This window comes from Tiliqua scincoides, chromosome 1 (genome assembly GCF_035046505.1).
Source record: "Tiliqua scincoides isolate rTilSci1 chromosome 1, rTilSci1.hap2, whole genome shotgun sequence".
In the NCBI taxonomy this organism is placed as follows: Eukaryota; Metazoa; Chordata; class Lepidosauria; order Squamata; family Scincidae; genus Tiliqua; species Tiliqua scincoides.
Window position 1 is genome coordinate 107,723,818 of NC_089821.1, and position 19,316 is coordinate 107,743,133.

Genomic DNA, 19,316 nt, shown 5'->3' on the forward strand with positions numbered 1-19,316 from the left:
AAACTTTAAAATCTCACTTATTTCAATGGGGGAGCATTACAGCCCAATCCTAGCTGCCTGGGGCTGCAGCTGCACCAAAAATGGCTGCCACCTCATCCTGTGCACTCTGGGCAGCCACCTGTGGCTCATCAAGAAAAGGGGTTAGTCAATTCTCCACTGTCCCAAAGGTTGGTGGAGAATCAAGAGTCTCTGTGTTGGGCGGTGAGCCTGACATGGAGACTCTGGTCCTGCCACCCTTCCTGCTCCCTCCCCCCATAACACCTCCTCCCCGCCCTCTCCCTGAGTTCCCAGAATGCCTCCTCTCCACCCTCCACCCCCCTTCCCCTTCCACAGAACACCTCTTCCCTGCCCTCTGCCCACACCCCAACTTACCTCTCCGCTGCTCAGCGGTCCGCATGACTGAGTGGTGGAGCTAGGCTAGCACCGGCATTTGCCCAACGGTAGGGCCCACAAATGTTTCTTACGGCATGTTTGCGACCGTATGCGCTGGCAGTAAGCCAGCGCGTACTGTTCGGGATTGGGCAGTTAAGCATGTACTTAATTCCCTACTGACATCCTCACACATCCTCCCAACCCTTAGGGAAAATTGGCCTCTAAGAAGAGAGACTAGAGGCGATAAACTGATGAACAAAGACAGCTAGCACTCCTCCATTCTGGGCGGGATTTCTGTTTCATCCTATGTTTGCTGCTTGTTGTAGAGTGAAGAAACTCCAGAATTTGTAAGAGGCAGGCACAGCTCTTACATGACAGGAGCAAGCATAGCTGCTGTCATGTGACAAGGGTACATGTAGCCAGGCTCTTATCGTGAGAACTCAAGATGTTCATACAACTGGGTAAACATGCCTTGGGAGGAGATGAGATTATGTGCATATGTGTGCTATGAAATTGAATATGTTGTCACCAGAGTTTTAATAAGCCAAAAATACTCATGTTTACTCTTCCACCATGGAAAATAATACAAAGTAAAAATATAGATACAGTGAATTTTACAGTCAGGACAAGTCAGTTCCAGTGCTGAATCGAAGGATCAGAAGCTCACTGCTATCCTTTAAAAAAAGGCCTTTTTACAAGTGCCGCTGCCTAGGGAGGTACGTGGGGCGGCGGCAAGAAATAGGGCCTTCTCAGTAGTGGCACCAACGCTATGGAACTCCCTTCCCCTTGAGTTAAGAATGGCTCCCTCTCTTGAGACCTTTCGGTGAGGCCTGAAGACCCTTCTGTTTAAACAGGCCTTCTGAGTTCTTGGCCTTTTAACATCTTTTTAACATCTTTTAATATTTTTTACAGGCCTGATTCTTTTATGACTTGCTGCTGCTCTATGCTCTTTTTACCTATTTTTTTTACTCTGACTGCTGTTTTTTATGATGTGTTAGTATGTTTTTATTTGTTTTTAAATTATGTTTTTAATATGTTGTAAGCCGCCTTGAGTCCCTTCGGGGAGAAAGGCGGGGTAAAAATAATGTTGTTGTTGTTGTTGTTGTTGTTGTTGTTGTTGTTGTTGTTAAATGCAATACATGAGTGCAAGAAGGTTGGTCACAAAAGTCAGTGGTTGGATTGATTTTCCCATTCTCTACAGATGAAAATTTTATCCATAATGCTCCAGAGAAGAATCAAATTTCTAACACCTTTTTCAATGCAGATGAAACTACAGTATTTGTTTATTTTGACCTATGATTAATGTATAAATTGCATGTAATGATCAAAATCCAATACATAGAAAAAATGAGTGTGCTAATTTTTTTTTTTATGTAGAATATAATTTCAAAGCCCCTAGTCCACAAATCCCTTGTGGAAAAGCCCCACTAAACCAAATCAGACTTCTCTGAAGTAAATACTTTTTATAGCCCCTGTCAAAGTCTGAGGTATATGGTGCTCTATATTTTCCTTGAAGCCAGACAGGAAATGTTATTATTTACATTATCAGTCATACGAGACACTTTAGTCTATATTTCTGTGTTATATTTTGCTGTGGGCTTTGGAAATTAATAATGTGACTACAACAAAGGCCATCCTAATTTATCCAGAGCTAGACACAGAACATTTGGTATAAGGCTTCCACTCTGTTCCTCTACACTTTTCTTGCTTATCTGGCCATGGTTACAATGAGACATCTAAACAAATCATTCTCCACAGTTTATCAAAACTGATGATGATGCTAGATTTTATAAGAAAAAGTTTGTGTGCCACATTCAGTGGAAGGAAAATGTAGGAGAAAGTGATGACAGCATAGCAAGAGCGGGGCAGGAGGGCAGTCTGCCCCGAGTGTAAAGTACACCTGGGGCATCAAGTATGACACTGAGCAGCTGGTAGACCTGGCCTCTGCCTTGAGATCCCCAGGCAGAGGCCATGACTGCTGGCCTCTCAAATCCAAGGGTAGATCTGGCCTCCACTGGGAGATCTAAAACAGAAGCCAGGTCTACCCTTCACTTTGAGTGGCCTGCTCTGAGTGTCCAATACCCTAGCTAGCTAAACCACTAGAAAGAGATAAAAAGATAAAGTGAATATATAGAAGAAAAGAAAAAGAAAGTAAGTAGAAGAGGGAGGTGAAGCCCTATGTAATATCAAAAACAGGACACAGTGAGATTACAATCTCCTGGAACACAAGGCCTCTGTTATGGAAGGCTCCTGCACTCCCATGTTTATATTTACTGGGGCAGAGTATGATTAGTGAAACACTTTATATATGCTCAGACACATTACTGCTACTTTGCATATTCCATAGCTGAGCCTTGGTATTCAAGGGTCAAGTCCCTTTGCAAATTAAGTCCTGGTGAAACCAGTGCAAGTAGAAACATGGGCAAAAAAGACCGTTGCCTTTCCCCTGAGGGTTGTCCTCTATCAGAGTGTTTAATCAGACCCTCCAGCACTTGTGTTAGTATTTCACCAAATAAACATTTGCAATAATAACTGGATAAATCCAGCACAACCATATCTGAAGTGCACTGTAATAGTTGTAAGAGCTCTAATACTGGCACTGAGTATAAAGGACTATTTGCATGGTGATGAGTCTGGCCTGTGCAATACAACCATGAGACAAACACACAACAATACTGACAAGGACATGTGATAAAAGACAGCATCTGCCTTATGAATACTGCCAGGCATTGGGCTTTTTTCCTTAGCTGTTCAGATAAGACTATCGCCTTTGCAGGTTTAGCCTCCTCTCATGCATTACATGTTTATAAAAAGAAAAGGACAGGAGATGATGAGTTTTACTTCCATATGGGCTGCAATACAAATAAAGCACCATCAACACTGTATCTCTTTTGACTGTAACCTAGCCACATTCACTGGTTGCGTGTGGGTCACAAGTGGACCAGCGTTGTGTTGCAGGAGAAACTTGAGGGGGAAAGACAGAATAATGGGGCTCTGCATTATGGGCTGGACTGTCTCAGGTGGAGCAGTTGTGGCATAAACTGTACTGCAGTGCAGAACAGAAGGTGGGTAGGCTGAGATCTCTTCCTGATCAAAGCATATTCATATGCTGGGAAGATATTCAGCCTCTTCCACGCCCTCTAGTAAGTCAGCTGTTTAGTGGGAAGCTCAACTTTCTGCCAAATTCAGTTCCTCCCTTTCTTTTGTGAATCAGTGAAGCTGAAAATATGTGAAGTTGATTAAGATTGCTTAAATTTCAATCACACAATTGACACTTTTTGTTTTACAAATAACATTCAGATAAATAATGTACCTCAAAAACACTTAAAGCTCTAACTGAATAAGGTTACATAAACATTTTGTGAAGCAAATATTAGGACAGATCCAAAAGGTGCCTTGTGCAAGCAAGAAAGGCAGTTCCATTTGCACAAGGGTGGGCCCCATTTTCCATCAGCCCCTCCCTCCCACTGCAGCCCTACACCATTTCAGAAGGTCCTTGAACTTTAAAAGTAAATTTGGAGAGGTTGTGTGGAGAGGAGGAGCAGGAAAATTCTGTTACATATACAGAAGCCTGCTTGTAATCAGTGGTTCTAGATCTCTAGATCTAGGTTCTCTAGATCAGTGGTTTTCGAACTTTTTAGCACCAGGACCCACTTTTTAGAATGATAGTCTGTCAGGACTCATTGGAAATGATGTCAATAACCTGGAAGTGATGTCATGGTCAGAAGTGACATAAGCAGGACAATTATTAATACCTCCCATACGACAAAACCAAATCAATCAATCCAGTAAATTAAAAGTTTACAATACGTTTTAAAATTTATTTAAAATAAAGTAGAACCCTCCTAACCTTCCCAAGCAGTTGCTGATCTGTTTAAAAAAATTCCCCAAACATCTCAAAGGCTCAAATCTATCCACACTTACCTGGGAGTAAGCCCCATTGACTATCATTATTAAAAGCATATAACTATTGAAAGCATATACTGTACAAAGTAGCCCGTTAAAAGTACAGATCTGTAACATCTCCTCAAATGCAGCCACATACCATGGCAGCATCAAGTCTAATATATTAAAAATACACATTGAAATGAATGGGGACCCACCTGAAATTGGCTGGTGACCCACCTAGGGGTCCTGATGCACAGTTTGAGAAATACTGCTCTAGATTTAATGCACTAATTCCATTTTACAGATAGTGGGGAAGAAAAATATGGAAACCAAAGACACTTGGCAAACAGTTGACAGAAATTGATTTGCATAGTGACATCAGAAATATTGGTTGACAGTACAGTACGTACCTGAATAGCTAAAGGACAACACATTTATTTACACAGTCTGTGGAAGAGAAGGTCAATGAGACTGCTCTATACTCCACTCTTGTGTTTTGGATAAGGTTGAACTTGTGTATGCATTGAACCTGTCTTGAATTGTGGCCAACAACTTAGTTAGGACTTCAGAGGACATTGGGGACATTTTGCACAGGGCAATCCAGCATCTTTCACTGCTGCATATAAATAGCATGCTTATCAGCAAGGACAGCACAGACTTGAATGCCGAGTAGCTGAATATTCTTTTAGGCCAATACTCATTTTGAGCCAGAAGTTCCATCATGTCTTGTTTATTTCCCTATGGGTGCGAAATGTGTCTGCAAAAATGCAAACAAGTGGAAATTGCATTTCAGTAAGGCCACAGCAGACAATTGAATACTCTTTATTTTTCTTTTAGTGATAACTGATGTTCACATATACCCCCACCCCTCCACACTGCTCAATAGATCCTACATTTTGCTAAAGTTAGATGTCTGTTAGTACTTTGTCTAACTCTCAAATCCTACAAGATGGCAAAAAACCTGGATTTCTTAGGATAGTAGCTACATATAGGAAATGTACAAGAATACTGTGGGAAGCTGAGAATGAAAGGAGCTAGCTTGGCTATGATGCTCTACCTAATTTGGGAGGAAAGCTGCTGATGATAAGAGGCTGTGACACACCATATCAAGTCCTTGAGGCAAGTGCCTTGGCTGCCTCATTAGAGTCCTACACTTCACCACATAGGGGAGCATCTCAGCTCCTCAGGCCATGCACATGCAGAGGCAGAAGATTCACAAGCAACAATGCGTCAAAGCTAGAGTTGTCTAGAAAAATATACAGATTTCTTGTTAATAGGGGGGAGTCTATTTTAATAGACTTAAATGTTTTGAAATACAGAAAAAGCTACAGGATATGTAACTTTTGCATTATGCATATAACAGTAATGAAATGCTTAGGATAGACAGAACGTGAGCCTAAACACTTCATAGCTACTTCCCCAGAAATTTCCTTTGAAACACTTAGATTATATTTTTTTAGAATTGTGGCAGCAAGGAGACAGGTAAGGTTAAACCACATAAAAGTCTACAGGAACAAATCATGATAACGAACAAGTACAGAAATGTGGCAGATGAATTTCACTTATTTTTGCTACCACTAGCCTTCAGAGAAAAGTAGAGATCATCAGCAGACAATTGTTTGGTTATGGTTAAAATTAATTGAACATGGAAGTTCAAGTTGGATGAGTGTGCCGATTTTGCCCCAACTATAAATTCAATTTATGTCTGCAGATCTGGTTTTGTTCTATAATTGCTTACTGTCATCAAAAGCCAAAGAATAATTTCATTCATGATTTTCATAGGTTCTATAGGCAGGAGTGAATGGAAGGTAAAGTGCTATCAGCAGACAGTAGCACTTCAACCTACCTTCAGTGACATTATAAATATAATAGATAACAATAAATATACAACAGGAGCTAATCCTTGATTGAACCTGAATTGAAGTTCAATGGCCGAATCTGAATCAATTGTTGGGCATCCTATAATGGTGCTGCTGTTGATATTCTTGGTTATTCCTGCTCCTTGTTGCTTTGTGGTGGTTCAATCAGCAGAAGCTGGCCAGGGTCAAATATTGCCCACTCTCTTGTACCTGAACAGTAGTATTCTACTGGCACAGAGTATGGATTGTGCAAGAGCACACTAAGGGTTCTTACCAAGGCCAGAACCACATGTTATATGTAGGCCTGTGATGCTTTTTACATATACACAGCACCTGGGGCTTCCATTTAAATAAGGTGAGGGTTGTCAACTTCCTCCCTGGACTATTTTTCTGCTGAAAATCTCCCATAAGATGCTTTTATCCCTGCTAATGGTCACTCATTTCTTCCTCCCAGTGGGATTACAAGTGGTTTGGTGGGGGCAATTTTCAATTGAAAAACAGTCTGAAGGAAAATTATTAAGAAGCATCTCTCTCCTTGCACCACTGCTCCAGATCGCATTATGTAAAAAGAATCTTGGGGCGACATGCTACACGTAGTTCATCTTTTATAGCTACCTGGGAAGCCAAACTTTGGCTTTCCATCTGCCAGCCTTGAAATATATCTTCTCAGTCCAAGGAAAGAAAATATTACATTGCTAATTTTGCTGAATAATTATAACTTTACATGAAGGGGATGGGACTGTAGCTAATTTGTAGAGTAAATGCTCTGCAGGTGGAAAGCCTGTTTCATTCACTGGATCTTCAGGGAAGGGCTTGGAAATACCTATCTGGAACCCTGGAGGAATGTTGTTGTGTTGACAATCCATAAATGCAGTGATCTGACATAATACAAGTGCTTTGGAATTGTTTAATTATAGAGTTTTAGAAGTTCATGATCCTGAGGCCTATTATCTGTGCCTGCAATCTAACCTACTGGAATTGCTCACTTGTTCTTTGCAATTTTCAGGACTTTTGCTGAAGAGCACACTTCAGCAAATTACATATTATCTTATTATAAATGTATAAAATTACATATTATCTTATTATATACATTATAATAGTTTATTATCAATCAATTAATTGGGAATATTAGTATACTGCTATGTAACTAAAAATGTTTACAAAGTGGTTTGTGGAACAAAAACATTAAAAAACAGGTCTCTGTCTCAAAGAATATAGTGGAAATGGAAAAGGTGCATAAGAGAGCAACCAAAATGATTACTGGGCTGGGGCACCTTCCTTATGAGGAAAGGCTACAACGTCTGGGGCTTTTCAGTCTAGAAAAGAGGCGCCTGAGGGGGGACATGATTGAGACATCAAAATTATGCAGGGGATGCATAAAGTGGATAGAGAGACACTCTTTTCCCTCTCACATAATAACAGAACCAGAACCAGGGGACATCCACTAAAGCTGAGTGTTGGGAGAGTTAGGACAGACAGAAAATATTTCTTTGCCTAGCGTGTAATTAATCTGTGGGACTCCTTGCCACAGGAAGTAACGATGGCATCTTGCCTGGATGCATGTAAAATGGGATTGGTCAAATTTCTGGAGGAAAAGTTCATCACGGGTTACAAGTCATGGTAGGTATGTACAAGCTCCTGGTTTTAGAGGTAGGCAGTCTCTGATTGCCAGATGCAGGGGAGGACCCCAGGACGCAGGTTGTATCTGTTGTTTTGTGTGCTCCCTGAAGCATTTGGTGGGCCACTGTGAGATACAGGAAGCTGGACTAGATGGGCCTTTGGCCTGATCCAACAGGGCTCTTCTTACGTTCTTATGGAGCTTAGAATTTTTAAAAAGCCTAAAGAGAGCCATTAGCACTGGGAAAAATGTTATGCTGGAGTGAGTAGGGACGGTTTCTCTCCCATAGCTAAACTTAAGAGAACCACCAGAAGATCACTCAAATGAAATTGATTTCGTCTTTAGCCTGACACCTGCAATAGTCCCACAGCAGTAGAATAATCCTATTCCTTCCCAAACTAGAAACTCTGGGAATTGTAGATCTACCATTTCTCCACTGAGAAATTCTCAGCACTTTCACAAAACTATGGAGAAGGGCCATTACAATTAAACCAATGTGAAATCAGCATTCCTGTGTCTGGCATGCCCAATAGCTATCTATACTCAATTTTGTTTTCTTCCACTAAGCTACGTTTAGATTACAACTGAATCTTTGTAGCTGTATTAATCAGTTATTCTAGATGATACAAATCATTTAGCTTAAGTCAAAATCTCATGAATTCAAACTGAATTATATTTCAAGGCTTATATTGTCAGATGGGAAGCCCAATCCTAACGCGCGCTGGGGGAATTAGGCTGCACGATCTACACTGTATCCAGTACAGGTAAGAAAGTAGGCTGGAGATCTTCTCTGGTAAGGAGACATTTCCCCCTTATTCTAATGCTCCAGCCTGCCCAATGTGGCTATTTGGATCCGCGGCAGCTAATTCACTGGTGCAAATCTGAGCAATCCCATGTAAGACTGCCAAGCCTGGCAGGGAGGACAGGTTATGGCAGAGGCTCTCCTGGACTTGATTCAACCCATTCTATCCTTCCCCTGCTCAGAAATGCCCCCTCCTTGCCTCCATTCCGTCTTCCCATCACCCTCCCCTGCTTGGCAGAGTACTCACCTCTGCCAGCAGCTGGTGGTTGGGATGCAGTGCTGGCAGACTGGCGCTGGCCTTCCAATTGGCACTGCTGGCTCCTAAGTAGTGGCAAACGTGCTTTACAGCATGTTTGCGACACTCAAGGCAACCGATTCTGATCTGAGTCAAGGAAATTGTGTGTAACTTAATGGAATGACTTCTGGTTTTATTTACTTATGGTCAGATTCTTCTTGATATTTCCTTTAATTCTCTGATTGTTTTTATTTTTCTACCCTGGGAAAAAGCTGACTGCAGTATTCCTAAAGGCACAGTAATGGGTCTCTAAATTTCATACCTTTGAGAATGCCTCTTTCCCCATGAGTGATCATAATCTCTACAGTTAACCTAGGGTAATCTTTTGATAGTGCCCCCTGTGTATCAAGTATGATTGCAAAGGGCACACACATATTCATCATTCCTATTCTCCATCATTCCCTGAAGATCTGCCAAAGGCAACATCATTCAAACTAATGTAATTTTTTTTAAAATAAAATTGAGCTGGCTCTTTGGTTGCCAGGGATACACATTCATTTGGATTTTTTTAGATACATTTTCCCCATTTTAAATACATTTTCACAATTAAAAAAATATTCTGAAAATATTATAAACCACCCCAAGAGGTTATAGGAGGGAAAGAATATGTATTTAACTATATTAAAATTACTAAAAGTTAGGCAGAGGCACTAACAACGTTTTGGGATACTTTGGAATCCTGAAACAAGAAAAATTACAAAATAAATATTTTAGCAAAGCATGTTTTTGCTCTGTTTTTTTAAACAGTGGATTTCCTTGTTTCATCCCCATCCTAAATGTATAGAGAATCAGACCAATATAAATGGTAACAGCTGCATTCTTAGAGCATTTATGTATCAAGATGTTTAACTGAAGTGAATGTATCAGGGGACTGCTTTGAAGATTGTAGTCTAAAATTAATGAAATCTGGCTGCAATCTGGAACTCAGCTAATGCATAGTTTTGTCCTCTGGAAATGAGTGTAGACTGAATGTAACAGCAGATGTACAGAGATTGCAACTACATATGTGTATTTAGAAAGCTGTGTTGCAGAAAAGAACATAAAAAGATGAAGTTTACTCACTACACTGGAGTAAGATACAGGGCATCAGTCAAGTCAGTGAGATGGTTTTTTCTTCTTTTTTATACATCATTGTGAGATGTCAGTTAGGCTTTAAACTGATTCAAAGTGAAATGTATAGATAACCCCCTATGGTGGGAAACACTTCAGAAAGGAAACATGAAGCAGATTTCATACATCTCCAATCCACAGTGCTATGTATACACATGTACATGCACACTTGAGGGTCTAACTTAGTTCAATGGAGGGAGAGGATTCAAATGCACACTCCATTCCTGAAGGGGGAGCTCTGCATGAACTCTGGAGTTCTCATGTCTAGAACAGATTCCTGGACTGGATGAACTGAGTGTTTTGGTTTTCAAAAGGAAGGAATACTGTACAGAGGTTTTACTTCAAGCAGGAATAAGGACCAAATTGTTATCATTTGCACTGCACAGGGTCATTTTAAAATATAAACGAACTGCACTATATTCTCTGGTGTACCAGTTTCTATTCCAGTACTGTAAACAGTTATTCTGTTTACAGAACCTTAATTAAACACAAGCCCATTTAACTAAATGGGTGGAAGAAACTGCCTACAAATAGTAAGGCACAACACATGCAGTGTAAGTATATAATTTGTGCATCATCCCCAAGAGAAAATGAAGAAGCCTATTGTATTTTTGTTTTTTAAAAAGAACACAATGATAATTAGGAGCTGCATAAAAACATAAGAAAACTCTTCCAGAGTAGTTCCTCAAGTGTCAGCAGCTTCAAGAGCCCTGTGGTAAAAACACACTCTTTTCATCACGGTCAATTCATTAATGGAAGAAAAAAAAAGTTAAGCAGTAAGAGTAATGCAGACCATCTGCTCTACCCAGATGCAACTGAGCATGCTTTTGGCATCTGATGCTATTTAATAGCAATGAGCAGAGATAAGTTCAGTTTAATTCAAAGATCAGGTGGGAGGAAATACTTGGATACTTTTTAACTACAAACAAAAATTCAGCTAAAATTATATCCCTGACTCTAGGTGTACACACACTAATAAAAATACAGTATTGCTGCAGTTTTGTTATCTTGATTACAGTTTGAGAGAATCAAATTAATTTAACATGCAAGGTGCTATTTCACTGCAATGATTCTCAATTGAATTGATTGTGCTCAGCTTCAGAGTTAACACACACAGACATGCAAAGACAAATCTCGAACACGGAGCCCTAGGCTTAATGAAGCAGGTGAACATCTTACCTTGAAACTGTGAACCTTCTCGTATTTTGGAATGTGTTCATTTTCCTTCAGAGTTGCTCTTCTGACAAGCGATGTCAGCTGCGAATAAGCAAAGAGTTTCAGAGGTTGCCAGATTGTCACAGATGACTTTTGAAAGCCCAGTCGCATTCCCAAGGCTGCTAGCAATAAATCTCTTTGACGGCTCTCCTGTTTCGAGTTGTGAATGGCAGATCTATTAGCTTTCTGCCCCGAACAAGACTCTTTGGATGGCATTTTGGAACAGGCAAGAAACACTGTACTGATCTCAAATTGAATTTTTTTTTAAAAAAATTGACAATATCCCAAAGCTTACACTGAACTGCAGAAAGGCATGTTGATGCTATGACTATTATACTTCAAAAGAAGATGCTGGATGAAGTTACGCAGTTTATTTTTTTTATTTTTATTTTTTAAAGTCTCTAGTTTAAGCTTGAAAACTTATAGATCTGAATACGAACGACAGTGGAGTCACTGGAAACAAAAGAAAGCCCAGATAGTCTTCATCCATTTAGAAACCCATGCAGGGCATGTCGAACAGGCAGTTCTCTAGATTCTTTCCTCCCTTACTCAAACATACTGATGTCCATTTTGTATCAAAAGATGCTCACATACTGCATATAATCAGTTTCCAGTTAACAGTCACTCTGCTAGCCTCAGTCTAGCAAGGAGAGAGGGAGGAGGGGTGGGCTTTCGCAAGCAGCAAAAGATTAGACTGGTTACATTAAGAGGGCATGTAACCAATGAAAAGGCAGCAATAGAATTTAAGTACACGGTGCTGCTCAACTCCCTCATCCCTCTCCCCCTCCCACATGAGACTTTCTTGCTGGCTCAAGAGAAAAAAAAAATCAGCAGGAAGATAATGAGCAATGAATGAGTCATGCATCACTGCAAAATGGCATCTCTGCCATTTAAAAACTAAGGAGACTGCAATACATTTTTCAGGCATTGAATCTGAAGAGCAAACTGGAAAAAGCTTATTATATTACATGGATGATTTAGGAGTAATCTGATTTCATTGCATATAAGCTATTCACACAGAGTTGTTTTTCCACCCACCCCTTCATCTGTTTATCACCATTCCATAGCAATACATGTTGGTAAAACAGAATTGTCTACAGCAGGGGTGTCCAAAGTTTCTGGCAGGAGTGCCACATCATCTCCCTGACACTGTGTCAGGGGCCGGGGAGGGGGGGGAAGAATTAATTTACATAAATTTACATAAGTTTACATAAATGTATATATTAAAGATGAACTTATATGAATGAATGAAGGTCTTGAAATAGCTCAAGGCCTATAAAAGGCCTTGCACAAAGCAAGGCTGGTTTTTCCTTTGCCGCTGCTACTGCATCACAGATGTGAAACAGCAAGCAGTGGAGGGGGCCCTCATCCCACAGCTCATGCGAGAGGTCAAACAGTTGTCCTCACGCTGAGAGCAGTTGCGTCAGGCCACTGCGGGCTCCAACAAATCTCCGGAGGGCCAGAGGCTCATTTGAGACTGGGGGCTCTCTGAGGGCAGCATTGAGAATCCTCCAGGGCCGGGATTTGGGCACCCCTGGTCTACAGTATAGCTTTCTGTAGTTAATATGCACTTCATCTCTATTATTTTAAGGAATTTCACCATCTATTTTCCCAGTGCTGCCATTTTACAACTTCGTGTATATATTCCCACTGTACTCAGATGGACTGGGAAGAAGGTATAAAATAATGCTGCCAAGTTACAATGGTCACTTCTTACAACTAATCTTGGCACTAAGCACCCATGGTTACAAGAGATATTTTGCTGAAATTTCTCAAACGTGTCAATAACCCTGAAATTCAAGGTTCAATACTGTGATGTTTTCTCCAAGATTCCAAGCTGCTGTGTTATCATCCTGAGAGCTAGGATGGTGTAGTGGTTTGGGAGCTGGACTTCAACTTCCAGGTCTAAGTCCAGCTCCCAAACCAATGCATACCTATGGTGAACCTGACCCAGGTTCAAATTCCTAATCAGCCACGAAGCTTCTTGGGTGACCTGGGGTCAACCACTATTTCTCAGCCTCACCTACCTCACAGGGTTGTTGTGAAGACAAAGGGGAGGAACCATGTGCACCACCCTGATCTCCTTAAAGGTAACATTTTCAACTGATGTGATGAACACATTTTGTACTGCAATGAGATTTACTTCATACCTAGGGTCAGGAACGCATGGCCACAGGTAAAAATGGCTGATAATGTTTTTTCTTTTTGCTGAAAAAGGATGGAAAGAGGGGGCATTAAGAAAGGCAGCCTTTCCTGAAGAGCTAAAATCTTTCTGCCAGTTTTGATATGGCAAATAGCAAAGCAGTTACCTGAGAAATGGAATGGGGATAAGAAGTTTCTAAGAGTAATTAATGGAAAAGATTTAGAGCCCAATCCTGTGGTCTGTGGCACAGCTCTGTGCTGCAGACCACAGTTGCAAATGTGCCATAAGGCACGCTTGCGGGGCTCACCGCCAGGCTCCCGCTGTTGCTAGGCTAGTGCAGGGCTGTGGCCCAGGTTCAGCGGCTCGGCGGTTTCCCGACCACTGAGCTGCGGAACAGCAGGCAGGGGCGGGGATGGGAGACCGGAGGCATGCTGAAGGGTGGGTGGGAGGAGGATCTGTGGAACTGAGCTCTGCAGGATCCAGGGTGTTCATGGAGGGCTGCGCATCCTAAACAAGCACCTTTACTCTACCGCCAACGTTTTGGTCAGTGGTAAAGTGAGTAGCCCCATCGTGGGGCTGCTTACCTTACTCGGGGGAAGGGGACAAAAGTCCCCTTCTCCCCAGGAGCCTCCCGCAGTAGCGTGGGAGGCGCAGGATTTGGCGGCAGCCCTTTTTGGTGCCGCCGAGCCCAGGCGCTCAGGGCAGCTCAGGATTGGGCTAAGGTATAACTTTTCATTGCTGTGGCCAGGACAGCAGTGTTGTCCTCCTCAATCTTCTTTTCCTTCTAGCGAAGACACGGCAGTCAAACCTCGGAAACTGTGCACTTGGTTTCCGTCGATTCGCTTATCCGCAGGAACACAATTGTTATTTGGCTAACTGTGGCGGCCATCCTGACCAGTTTAGCTACCCCTCCTCCTAATTCAATTGATCCCATAGGATCCACTACTCCGTATCTGCTGATTCAGTATTGGCTGGGTTTTCCAGGAACCTGACCCCAGCAGATAACAGGATAAATGGATTTTCCTGCCACCGCAAGTGGCTCATTCCATAAGCAGTACACTCTCCATTTTTCTTCAAGGCCTTGCCATTTTTTTTCCCCAAGAGAAGAAGTCTAATTAAAAATGTGTTATAGAAACTAAGGTTGTTTTCCACATTGCAGCCATGCACAAACACTGGCTAGAATGTATGCATGATTGTGCCCAACCCTCCAATCTCCACATTCTGACTGCTGCATAGGAGCCTACATGTGTAAACCTGAAATACATGCAGGCTCTAAAAACGTATCAACCCTGCATTTTTGCAAAGTATAGATCTTACATTCAGAGCCTACACATGTGTAGGCCCTGGTGCAGAAGTTTCAATCAAAATGTGGAGCTTGGGGGCAGTAGGTGTGATCAAGATCCCCCTCCACGCATACATATCTACCCAGGTTTCCAACCTGCTGATGGCTTCTCTGTTAAGCTGTACTGGCTCTCCAAGAAAATAAATATTTCCAGTTCAATTACCAGTAGAAAGAACCAAGGCACTAACTTTAAACTCATATAATTACACAGCACCCTGTCAAATTCCTTGAAATATCATAAATAATTGTAAGTATTAACATAAATCATTCTGTTATTTTCCTTTCCTTCTCTGGTAAAGAGCATGTTTATGTTTTGACATGCTTATTTCTTAGTTGTCAGTTTTTCTTCTCCTCTGTTTCTTAAAATGTGATTTATTTTCAATTACACTTTAGGGTCATATTAGCAGAAAATGATTTCTGGATCCTGGAAAATTAATTCTAGAGACTGCCAATAAAAAGCTGAACAAAACTACCTGACAGGAAAAGGTCACCCTTTTACTGCTGTAATGATGAGAAAAAGAAAAAAAAAATTTAATATGAAAAGATAGTTTTAAGCTAATGAATTTCCATTCTCATGTGTGGCTTTGGGTTACGGCAGCTTATAGAATATTGGTTACAAATTTTACATAAATTAGTCTCACTTTGATCACAGGAAAGTTTTTATTTTTTTAACTGCTCCTTCAGACTTCAAAATGGCAAATGCACATATATACCTAAATAATACCTATGGTTGTCTATGTAATAGCATATTATTAAGGGGGGGGGAAATGTCCCATTAAATGAAAACTGAACAATGTATTGTATCAGAATATTGTATACCAATTAGAATGAACATAGTATATATTACAATGGGATTCAAATTTTCCTCCACATAATTTCTGGAAAAAGCTCAGGGGTTACAATTTACAGTTGATTATGGTTCATTGGCTCCCATCCTTTTCTGCTGAATGGCCTGCTGATAAGTGGGTTTAGAATCAGAGGACCATGATGCCAAGAGATAGGTCATGCAAATACCTATGGCAGATTGCTTTACAGGTATCCTTTCATCCTGCAGTTCTATTCTCAAAACCGTTTGTCCCAAGGCTAACAATTTGGTGCACTGTAACTGCTCACTAGAAAATGTTCCAAGTACACATTCTCCTGAAGGCTGTCTGGAAATTGGATTAAGCCACAACATGTGGATGAGGGCCAGGATGAATCCATACTATTCAGCAGTTCTTGATTTAATCCAGTACTATCCTGTGGGCTCAGAGGTCTCAATTAACACACAGAGGCATCTTGCTAGCAAGGAAATGTCTATTCACCATTGTGTTTAAACAGAGTGTGCAAACAGATGCATATATGGTGCTGTCATGTCCACAGCAATGAAGGAAAACGCCACCTTATAAAGGAGTTACAGAATGGTGTCCAATAGCATTTTTGCAAAGAAGAAAAGAAAGGCACAGATATTCTGAGCCTACAAATCAGGTGCACCTGGCTAGGTGCAGTACTTAGTTTGCACGGGAACCGTGGAACATCAGTTCAATCTAGACAGGAAGCCATACTGGAAAATGCATCTTTTATTCAAAGTTCAAATTCTAGTCATTGCTATGACTAAAACTGCATATTTATTATGATCATAATGAATTTTCAGACGTCAAACAATGCCTAAGGGCACAATCCTAACCAGGTCTACTCAGAAGTAAGTCCTATTTTGTTCAATGAGGCTTACTGTCAGGAAAGTGTGGTTAAAATTGTAGCCTAAGTAATATTTCCCCAAGCTAACACAGATCTAATCATATGATTCATGGGTATCACCCAACATGCCATTCCATTCTGAAGATGTCTAGCACACAATATTTTGGTCCTTGCTGTAAAAATAATACCACTAGCCATAATTGTTAGTATTTCCATAGACATGTGAATGTTCTTTGAGCTTAACTAGATTCTCATAAATGTGCAAGTTAAAAATCTTATCTGACATATTAATTTTGCAGTTCTTCACTTCATGTAGCTGATTCAGCTCTGGAGGTTTTTTGCTACTGCAAACATTATTTGTTATAGATTTAATTAGATGAAAGTTATCAAAGCTGGCTGCTCAGAAACACCAAATGAAAACTGCAGACTGGACAAAGCATTTCAGAGTGACTATTCGCCTATCACTAACCAACGTCTCTGCCAAAATAATTTAACGCTCTGACTGCTGGAAAAGAATGATAAACCACACACAAATTAAGCAAAAAAGAGTTATGTCATTGGCAAGAGATTCATATGTACTGTATTTCAGTTTAAAAGTTTTTGCTATTTATCTGCTGCCGTTTTAGCAACTTCAGCGGAGGTACTTATGGTAGGGATTTCCTAGTTTTTCCAAATAAAAGCACTTTAGTAGTGCTGTGTGAAATTGGGTCACAAAACTGTCATCTTTATTCCACAAAGAAGTGACCTAGCCTTGTCAATAGCTATTTCCTTGAGATGATGCCTCAGTCGGCTTGCACCCACATGGCGATGTGAAGGATTTTGCCAAATAGTTCCTTTCGCAAACATGAAGCAAATGAGAGAAAGTAGCAATAGCAAGGACAAGATTGTCTGCAAAAAGACAGCTGGTAGCACCAGTTTATCAAAAATCTAAGGCCTTTTCATACATTCAGTGGGCTTCCATATTACCAAATCTACTGATGGTGGGGCACTGTGATCACGTGGAGGATTTGGTTGTGTGAACTGTAATGCCCAACTGGATACTGTATAATAATAATAATAATAATAATAATAATAATAATAATAATAATAATAATAATAATAATAATAATAACAACAACAATAACAATAATAACAATAGCAATAATAGCAATAATAACAGGTATTTATATACCGCCTTTCTTGAATAAAGTCTTTATTCAAGACTTTATTCAAGGCGGTTTACATAGGCAGGCTTTATTAAATCCCTATTAAATAGGGATTTTTACAATTTCAAAGAAGGTTCTTTCTTTCAAGAACTACTACATTCAAGGAGTTTCATTCCGATCTGGCTTCACATTCTGGCCTTCATCCTCCCACGCTCAGAGCAGATGGAATTGCTCGGCTTCAGCTTGTCAGCTGCTCCAAGGTCGCACGGTGCCGGTGGCCTCGAACTGGCGACCTTGTGGATGTTATCTTCAGGCAGACGGAGGCTCTACCCTCTAGACCAGACCTCCTGTATACACGATGGATGTACAATCCATGGGTGAAACAATTTACAAAGCACTCCCTCAGCATCATTTATTTTCTCCGCTTTGTGATCCTGAGATGATGAGAGGGTTTACGTGATGTACAGGCAGAGCCTCAGACAAGCTTGTCCACAGCAAGGGTAAAGTCATACAGCTCACATCTGACAACTGAAAACATTTGATAGATAACCTGCAGCTTGCATGCACAGTACTGATATCCAAAATACATGTGAGGCTGGTGCTACTCTCCGCACTCACCCTCCCTTGGTTTTTCTCAAAGGATATTCGTTTGCTCTATGGAGAAAAAGATATATCCCCATCACCAACTCTCAATGGTGCTTTTTAATTGTCACACAACTCTCAGTCGCACACCTTCACTCAGTCTCTACACAGTTACACAGCTTCCTTTTGTTGGGTTCAAGAAAACATTTATCGCTGTTTTGATATTATCATATACTGTGATGTCAAATACTACTCATAACTGAACCAGTCTGTAAATAATCATTCACATCAGCTAGGATCCTACCTCTTTCCTCCCTACCTATATAGCACACAAGCAAAAAGTCAGTCAATTTCTTTTTTCCTGAAACATCAGCAGGCAGGAGGTCTTCCAAATCTCCTGGGGACCAACAATGGAAAGAGGAAGTGGAAAAGCCTCAATGTACAAAGCACTACATATCATGCTTTGAATAATGGCTGATGCTATCTGTTTCAAGTCACAATCCTGTGGAAGTGACCAAGCACAGGCATTTAAGTTCTGTTAACTGCAATTAAGGTAATTGTTTATTTTGCTACTTCACGACAAACTGCCATAAAGTTGAACACAATGATTTTTAAATGCTATAAAGATATTATTTTATCTATCAGGTTTTTCTGTTTTGCTTATCTACCTGGGTCTCCTTATTGCAAATTTTAATCAGATCAGCGGGTACAATAGAAATAGTTTTTAACACCATGGTAGGTAGTTACAATTTAGTTTCCAAACCAGGGTTCTATGAAGTACAATACGTGCTTATTGGGGAACAGCGAATGACTGCAAACACACACTCAGTCATTTCTGGTCAGACGTTACTGTTCTTTACTAGAAAAACAAAAGAAAAGGTGAGATGGGAAAGCAATAGGCAAGGAGATAAGGGTAAGAAGTAATATGAAATTTTGCAAATTGAAATTGCTTCTCCATTCCTTTGGATTGCAACATCCAAACACAAGATTCCATTCCTTGAAATCTTTGGTGAAATCTTATGTGTTAGACTAGTATAGACCTGGTGCTATGCAACTTGGGTCCACAATCAAGAATATCTCTTGTATGATGTGTGAATTAAAAGTAACACTGATGTGTGAAGCCCTTGTGGAATCCAAGATCAGGCAATATTTTACAGGTTGAGTCTCCTTATTTCTGAGGGACTCGATTCCCAGAACTCGAAAAAAAAATGGTTCTGTTGGCAGAACCCAGATGGCAAAAATCGCATTAAAGCAAATCCAAAACCATT

At 40.6% G+C, this 19,316-nt stretch overlaps 1 protein-coding gene across 3 annotated transcripts in view; it reads right to left on the reverse strand.

Moving 5' to 3' along the window:
- CHN1 (chimerin 1) overlaps positions 1–19,316 on the reverse strand; it is a 118,100-nt gene that overhangs the window by 27,226 nt on the left and 71,558 nt on the right. For 2 of the 3 annotated variants that reach the window (XM_066612265.1, XM_066612266.1), the window contains one exon: positions 11,124–11,201. In XM_066612265.1, the coding sequence (XP_066468362.1) occupies positions 11,124–11,201 (78 nt within the window). Of the gene's footprint in view, positions 1–11,123; positions 11,202–11,749; positions 11,791–19,316 lie in introns of those variants that run through there. The other variant, XM_066612267.1, reaches the window with a different exon arrangement.